This window comes from Nicotiana attenuata, unplaced genomic scaffold (assembly GCF_001879085.1).
Source record: "Nicotiana attenuata strain UT unplaced genomic scaffold, NIATTr2, whole genome shotgun sequence".
In the NCBI taxonomy this organism is placed as follows: Eukaryota; Viridiplantae; Streptophyta; class Magnoliopsida; order Solanales; family Solanaceae; genus Nicotiana; species Nicotiana attenuata.
Window position 1 is genome coordinate 30,743 of NW_017674357.1, and position 8,606 is coordinate 39,348.

Genomic DNA, 8,606 nt, shown 5'->3' on the forward strand with positions numbered 1-8,606 from the left:
AATTCAAGTCAAAACCAAGTCTAAATCTTCACCAAGAACCCCTCAAAAATTGAGATATAAACTCCAAACCATATTCCCGATTATTTTCAACAACACCCAATCCAAACAAATAATGATTTTTAAAAACCCAAATTTGAATTCAAAGCTTTCAAGCTTTTTAATGGCTGTCAATGGTGGAATTGCTGCTCTCTTTTCATTTGCTTTGTATTACTGAAATTTGCGATTGGGAAATAGAGAGAGATGTAGAGAGAATGTCGACGAACTGAGCTTTTGTAGAACTGATTTCTACAATTTGATTCGAATTTGTTGACGATTTTGTCTTTTTTTGATTTGTGGCTTAAGGAAAATATCGAAGAACAGAGTTTTTGCAGAAAAGAGTCTATGTAATTTGATTTTAAATTGAAGATATAGGATCTGCGTTTCAAATTTGATCTGAAGGTCTCTAAATTAATTAGAATATTCTGTTCCTGATTTGTAGCGCGCCTAATTAGGAAGGAATCATCTCCTAATAATTAGTATTTAATGAATGGTATAATAATTGTAGAAAAACTGCGAACATGGCGGGTAAATATGAAATATGCACATTTTGATAATAAGGTTTCATATATGGTATAAGAAGGAAAAAATCTCTAATAAATACAACAGTGGAAATATACCATTCTATATTATAAACTGTGACGACCCAACCCGTCGTCACGTGTGTTACCACCCCGTTTCCCCCATTTTATGCTTCTTCATGTTTCATTATCGGTATTTGATGTGTTAGAGTTGGTTTGGAATGGTTTTGATAAGAAACGAGACACTTAGTCTCTTTTAAGAAGGCTTAAGTTGGAAAAGTCAACCGGACGTTTACCTTTGTGTTAGAGGGCTCGAATATGAATTCCGATGATTCGGTTAGCTTCGGGGGATGATTTGTGACTTAGGAGTGTGACCAAAAGTGATTTTGGAGGTCCAGAGTAGAATTAGGCTTGAATTGGCAAAGTTAAGATTTTGGCGAATTCCGGTCGATAGGTGAGATTTTGATCCGGGGGCCGGAAGGGAATTCCGAGAGTTTCAGTAGCTTCGTTAGGTGATTTGGGATGTGTGTGCAAAATTTCAGGTCATTCGGAGGTGTTTTGGTTGGGTTTTTGATCGAATGCGTGTTTCGGAAGTTTCGGAAGAACTTAGGCTCGAATTCGATGAGAAATGATGGTTTTAGTGTTGTTTGAGGTGTTTTGATGATTGGATCAAGTTTGAATAAGGTATTGGATCATGTTTGTGTTTTTGGTTGAGGTCCCGGGGGCCTCGGGGTGATTTCGGATGGCTAACGGGATGAAATTTGGAGTTTAAGGACTGCTGAGTGGTCTGGTATCTGGTATTTTCGCTTCTGCGGAAATGGACCGCAGAAGCGGTTCCGCAGAAGCGTATGAGGAGTCGCAGAAGCGAGGTTGGGCATTTTGGAGATTTCCGCAGGAGCGGACTATTTCCCGCATAAGCGGCTTCCGCATAAGCGGCTTCCGCAGAAGCGGTTAGTGACCGCAAAAGCGATCCAAGGTAATAAGTGAGATTCCGCATAAGCGGAAAGTGACCGCAGATGCGGTAGTCGCAGAAGCGACAAAGGCACCGCAGAAGCGGAAATAACTGATCAGAAGTGGGTTTTAATTCCTTCGCGAAATTTTATAGAATACATATGTTAACTTCGGACTTGGGGTGTTCTTGAGCGATTTTGAAGAGGAAATTCAAAGACTTCGATCAGGTAAGCATTCTTGGACTTAGAACACAATTTTATCATGCAAATACATGAAATTACACTGAAAACTCAAGGAATTAAGGTCAAAAATGGTGGTTTAGGGCTTGAAACCTAAGAGAACAAAAATGGGAATTTGAGGGGCCATTTGGACTCCGATTTTGGTGTTCTTTATATGTATAGACTCGTGGCGAGATAAGGAATCCGGTGATGTTAATTTTATAATTTTTCGAGAAGTGGGACCAGGGCTCGGGTTTTGCCAACTTCGTGATTTTCGATGTTTTTCGAGTCTTTTCGATTGGGTTATATTCCCTTAGCATATTGTGACGTATTCGTTGTGGTTTTGGTCAGATTCGACGCGCGAGGAGGTAAATTCGAAAGGCAAAGGCGTAGCAAGCTAGGACTTTGGCCAGCTTGAGGTTAGTAATAAATAAAAATGCTGTGTTGAGGGTTTGAAACCCCGAATTTGCACATCGTAGTGCTATGTGAGGTGACTTGTACGCCGGATAACGGGCGTGGGGTAGAGCACCGTCGGGGATTGTGACTTGGTCCGTCCCGCTTAATAAAATTACTACCTATTTGATTGTAGTTTTGTGATATCCTTATAAAAATGGATTAAATTGTTATATTTGGGCTTTGTGCCAACTACTTGAATCCTTCAGGGATTGTTTTAAATAGTTTCTTACCATAATCACAAAATATTAAACTCAGTCCTGGCATTTAATATTTTGTTTGGAAACTCAGCCACCTTTCTTAAACTTGAAACTTAATTATTATTTTTAAATGAAGTCTGGGATGAATATTTTTATACTATCATGTGAATTTGGACTGAGTATGGGATCGGGCTGCACACCGCAGTGGTATAATAATGATATTGATATTAGGCCAAGGGCCTGTTTGATGCCACGAGATGGCTTATTATTGCGCTTGGGCCGTAAGGGGCCCCTCCCGGAGTCTGCACACCCCCAGTGAGCGCCGTCGACGTTAAATAAATGGAGCGGCTGCACGGCCGCAGCGGGGTACTGGAGGTACCGGCTTATGTGTTGCATTGCATATTTTAACTGTCATTTATTCTTTATCTGTTGTGGTACTATTATAATTGTCTTCGATGTTTTACTATATTTATAGCTTTACCTTGTGTTTAATTGGGATTTCTTATCCTCAAACTTTATTTATATTTATTACTTTTTGGGTTGGAAGTACTCACAATACTCCCTACACCTTGTGTGCAAATTCAGGTACACCACAGGGTGAGTGAGGACTTGTTGGCTGAGCAGCGTTTATCCAGGAGTATCGAGGTAGCTGCATGGCGTTCGCAGCCTTGATCTCTCCCATCTATTTTATCCTTTTATTCGTATTTTTCCTAGACAGACTTGTGATAGGTGAATATTTCGTTTTAGAGGCTCATGTTCGTGACACCAGATCTGTGGGTTGTTTAGTATTTTATCTTGGGGTTTTCGAATGTTAGAAATTATTTCAGAGATTCCGCATTTAAATTGTTATTTTTACTTGTGAATATTTAGTTATCCATCTAGGTGATTTGGTTAAGGTTGTGTAAATGGTCGGGCTTGCCTAGCAGTGTATTGGGCGCCATCACGATCGGCGTTTGGGTCGTGACATAAATACAACAGTAGTAATTAACATGCATATTTGCCAATTTGATAGCCTACACATTAATGTTCAGTCTCTTGTCAAATACATATATATCATATGTCAGCCAAATATGGCACTCCACTTGCTGGGATCCAAGATTCACCCTGTATGAAATTTCTTACTGTAAATGGACTTGCTTCATTGGCATCACGTAACACATGAAAACCAGGCCAATTTACTCTGTTTCCAGTATCAGCTCCACTACCTGTATTCATGTACTCTCCATAATATAATGTTGATAGTGCAAAATTACCACTCCATTCTTTCCACCCTCTTGGGTGAATCAATCCATCCAAATCCGTCTTAATAAAAACCGTCCTTGAATATTTCTTCCACGGTCTTCCTAGGTAATTCTGGAAACTCCCTTTAACAGCACCGAACTCTGAGGATGGTGAAACTCGTGAATTTAGTATAACAATCCCTGTATTTTCATTCGAGTCATCTCTTCCCTGCGCTGTTATCATGTTGGATTGGTGATCCATTGGTCTCTTTACAAAAATATCGCAGTTCTGAAACACCGCGGCTGCATCACCAAATATGAAGTCTACCGTGCCATATATGTGACAATCGCGATAAAATTGTCTCAGTGAGTGTACTAAGAGCGTGTCTTGATAACCTCTAAAGCTGCAGCGATAGAAAACGGAGAGGTCTGAGCCTACTCTTAATGCCACAGCTTGATGCTTGTGTGGTCCTGCTGTGTTCTCAAATGTCATGTCCCTTGCCCAAAATCCATCAGCAGACACACCTAAAATAAAAAGAAAACTAGGTTATAAGTATATAAGTCACTTAATGTGCACCCAAAGGTGTGGCTCAAAGTCAATAGAGTAAAACAAAAATCAGGGGAGGTCGGAGTTCAAATCTACAAAACATGCTAAGTTATTCCTTATCATCTACATACCTAAGATTTGGCGGAACGAGGAACGAGTTACTCGATGTCTGTGTGTGGGTAATGGACATGGTGGAATAGTTGAGGTGTGCGCAAACTGAGTCGGACACCATCATTATTATATTTAAAGAGTATGTCACTTAATACAAGTCGATATGCTATAAATTCTATTATATTCATGACTTACCAAATGTAGCTGAGCTTAAGGTGGTAGCTCCATCTTGGACATTTTTATTACCAGTCACAATAGTTTTGTCAATGCCATCACCAACAAACATCAAATTCTTGAGTTCCCTTCCAATTTCGACATTTTCGTGGTATACACCAGATTTGACATATACAATTGTTCTTTCTGGTCGTGTCATCCGAGAGAGTGCAGCCACAGCCTCGTTGATTGTCTTATAATTACCTGAACCGTCTTGTGCAACGACTATATCAGCTTTGGATATGGCTGCATTCCATGATGCCAGAAGTCCCCGACCTTTATTAGAGATTGGTCTCGGTTGTGCCCCTGTCACCAAAATGTTCTCGTTAGTTTAATTTGCTTGATTTTTAAGAATGCTATATGTTCTGTTCGTACTATCTGTCTTTTATAAAGTTTTTGCACACCTTAATTAGGAGTGCATTAATTCAATTTGTCTAAACTACTCTTATTCTTTGTCAAATGTCTTAGTTAATTAAAACTCCAATTGGAACAATTAGGGTGAATTTGCCAAAAGAAAGTAATAAATGTTCCGTAGTTTACAAAAACGTCAAATATTTTGGAAAGGTTTTGTTTGCCAAAATGACTAGTTGGAAATTTTAATATGTTTTACTAGGTAATCTACCTTATTTTCTAAGGTTATTAATTCCATTCAGGGGCGGAGGTACAAGCCGACCCACGGGTTCAGCCGAGTCCGATAGCTTTTGCTCAGTGTATTTGATATTTCTAATTCAAAAAATATGTATAAATATTAAATCTATAACCCATTCATAAACATTTTGAAGTTGTGATCCCAAAATCCATAGCCCATCTGGCCCCGCCTCTGATTCCACTATTTGTAAAGAACGACAAAGAGTTAACCATCTAAAAGTCATTTGATTGTGTAAAAATTATTTTAAAGCGAAATAACCTTGTATAGCAGAGCGTATTGCACTGATAAAGTAAACATTATTCTCAGTGGCAAAGCTAGAAAACTCTCTAAGAGTGTTTAGACTTGAAACGAGTAAAAAAGAAATCCGACAAGGGGTGTTCAATTATATATATCTAAAATCTAATATTTCACTTATACACACCGTATAATTTTTTTAATATTTCGAGGAAACACCGTATAATTTTTTTAATATTTCGAGGAAGGATGGTCAATTAACGAAAGGTGGCTTCGCAAAGGGTGGCTTCGCCCTGATTATCCCATTACAATGTCAGTGCATTTAAAGTAAAATCATTTCATGCAGCAAGCCGAGCTAGTGTAATTATATTGTGATATGCGCCCAAAGAAAACTCACCCTTTCTGGCCTTGGCCCTTCCATTTTTTCTTAGTTGTCCATAATTAAACAATGCATCCTTAAGCAACAAAGTCAAGTTTCGAGCCTCTTCACTTTTAAAAACCAATCCTTTCTCTTCCAATCCATCTAAACAACTCCTATGGCTTGCTAGAGCTGCACTTAGCCAAGTAACAGCATCGTCATCGCTATAATACTTCTCACCAGAGACTAGCCGTGCTAACCTTGGCTCAGTGTCTTCATAGAGTTTAACACACTCAATACCAGCAAAATTTGTCGAACCATCTCGGTCTGCTTTGTCAAGTGTTTCTAGACCCTGAGCCCATTTCATGGCATTTAACAACCCAGACCTTGTTCTTTGGACCGCATTGTCAAGATCTTGGTTGCTAGCGACAACATTAGCAGCAATGGCTAAAATAAGAAGAGGGAGAAGAAAATTGGTGAAACTCCAGCTGGACATTGTTTCTTCTTTTTTTCTTTTAATTTGAGAACAGTACGTACGTAGAGAAAATAATTAATTTCTTCAGGGAAATTTTGTAAACAATTGTTGGAATTACATCTATATAAAGGTGTTTGTAGATGGTTACACATAGACAAGGGCATAGACATGTGTCGATTACTTTCGCTCTTTAATTTGCTGAGTGAAGCTTGAAATTTGGTTGTTTCTATGGTAACGGTGCACATTAAATCTTTCTGGAGAGTAGACTCCCACTCATCTCGAACACTTACCTAAGCTATTTGAGCCAGCTTTTCTCATAACAAAGGGTAGAAAACTAAGCCATGCATGCATCAACGATAGCATCTCAAACATATCTTTCTACATATTTTTGGTGGGTTCAAGTGACAATTAAGAACGTCTAAGATTCTATATATAATAGAGGAAGAAACTGGTAATTATATACATCTTATATTGTTGGTACGTCAAACTTGTATCTATTTTTTCTTTTGGATTAACTTAGTTAGAATTTAAGTTACATACGTTGAATTTAAGTTATGCTTATAAATTGTTGCCGGCTGTAACATGTCATTGTTAATTTGCTTCCATATTCGACCCATTGTTACTATAAATATCAATATCATACATATAATTAATTCTTGAATTACTTAACCTTTTTTTGTTAAAAAAATGCGTGCATGAACTCATGAAAACAACAAAATCAACGCGTATAAGAGTCTCCAAGCTTTTACACGTTCCAACTAATATTAGAGCAACAAAATTACGGAGAAGAAAAAAGTTACACGTACGGATAGAAAATATGCAATTATTACTCTTAAAATAGTCAACTAAAATCTACAGAAAATTAAGCAGAAATGAAAAAGAACTTTGGGAAGGAGACAGCTAGCAACTTCACTAAAGAAATATACGTGCCGACGCGGCGGCAAGTGGTGTGGTCTATTGAATGTTGACATGTGGTTAAGCTGATATGATTCCACGCGGCTTACATGAGGACTACAAAAGAGTTACGTATCTTTCTCTGAGTTTTAATTTGTTTTCACATATTCATAAATTGCTGATCAGATCGAAGCTCATTACTATACGCCGGTCCACTACGATTATTTGCGAAGACAATATTGCAAAAACAATTAGAATTATCGAAACTTTTGTCATCTTCTCGGCTACAACTACAAAGATAGCCATTCTCGAAACAGATACTCCAAAAAAGAAAGAGAATTAATTTTTATAAATTACTATCTTTTAGTAGTAATTAGCCACCTATAGATATTATTTGCTATATTACGGATTATAGATACCTTTTCTGTGGTTATAAGATATATTTGATGTATTTAAGCTATTGTATTCATGAATACAGTAGCAAAAATAGGCGTGAATCAGGAAGTCCAGCTAATCAGTTGTTGTATTCGAGTGTATTCGACTGTATTCATGGCGTGAAACATGGGATAACAGCTGGACAGATTATTGTATTCGACTGTATTTGGCTGTATTCACGGCGTGAAACAGGGGATTACACTGTTTTTAAACGGAAAGTGAATCAATTAACATAATAGACTCCTAATATAACTCAACAAACTCAATTATACACAAAATTTGTATTTCCAGTTATAAAAAGATTCTCCACCAAAAAATACCCCAAAAAACATAATAATTCTTTAGAGAAATTATATAATACATCTGAATACATAAATTATATTAATTAAAAATAATATATCAATACATTCATGGCATATAGCGAGACAGTGAATACAATGAAAATATATAGAATACAGCGGGATACATTGAAATACAATGAAAAAAAGACAGTGAATGCAATGAAATACATGAAATACAGCGAGATACATTGAATTACAATGAAAAAAAACACAATAAATACAATGAAAATACATTGAAATATATTAACAGAAAATCAAATTGCTCAGCCCCAAACTCCGTCGTCTTTGTTCAAGAACAAACCCTAATTTTCGACGAATCCATCGTCGAGCAAAAACCCTGAATCGCTGGGGCTGCAACTCTAACAATAACGTTCCTTTTCACCTTCTTCTTTTCCCTTTTAGCCTCTTCTTTATTCCCCAGTTCATTGGCGACATAAGAAATAACTCTATGAAGGAAATTTCCTCTACCAGCCATGGCTGAAATTGCACCAAATATCAACAATTAAGAAAGTGAAGCAATAAATAAACAACTACAGTTTTTTATTAAGAAAAATCGAAAAGGTGAGCAAACGGAACGGACGAGATTGATGAAACCCTAACTTCCTCATTGCTTAAACCAAGTGTGTCGTAGTCTCCTTTTCCTGCTCTTGATTTTCCTATTGAAAAATTAGCACCAGCAGCCCAATTGATTTTAATAGCTTCAGGGAATGGGGGGAAGAGAATGACATGTATCAATGTAGAGACAGAAAG

General features: G+C 37.4%; 1 protein-coding gene across 1 annotated transcript; it reads right to left on the bottom strand.

Annotated features, from left to right (window-relative positions):
• Window positions 1-3,345: 3,345 nt before the first annotated feature.
• Window positions 3,346-6,313, bottom strand: LOC109218501 (probable pectinesterase/pectinesterase inhibitor 36). Its single transcript, XM_019382865.1, has 3 exons — window positions 5,751-6,313; window positions 4,453-4,776; window positions 3,346-4,124 (listed from the first exon to the last, which is right to left on the bottom strand). The coding sequence occupies exons 1-3, from the start codon at window positions 6,205-6,207 to the stop codon at window positions 3,433-3,435; spliced, it is 1,473 nt and encodes a 490-aa protein (XP_019238410.1). The 5' UTR covers window positions 6,208-6,313; the 3' UTR covers window positions 3,346-3,432.
• Window positions 6,314-8,606: the final 2,293 nt, after the last annotated feature.

Bases quoted from the DNA above. Each gene is read 5' to 3' on its own strand.
- LOC109218501 (XM_019382865.1), bottom strand. From the start codon at position 6,207: ATGTCCAGCTGGAGTTTCACCAATTTTCTTCTCCCTCTTCTTATTTTA. The intron at 4,777-5,750 runs GTGAGTTTTCTT...TTTTGGTGACAG, and splicing joins AAGGGCCAAGGCCAGAAAGG to GGGCACAACCGAGACCAATC. The intron at 4,125-4,452 runs GTAAGTCATGAA...TTTTTATTTTAG, and splicing joins CTTAAGCTCAGCTACATTTG to GTGTGTCTGCTGATGGATTT.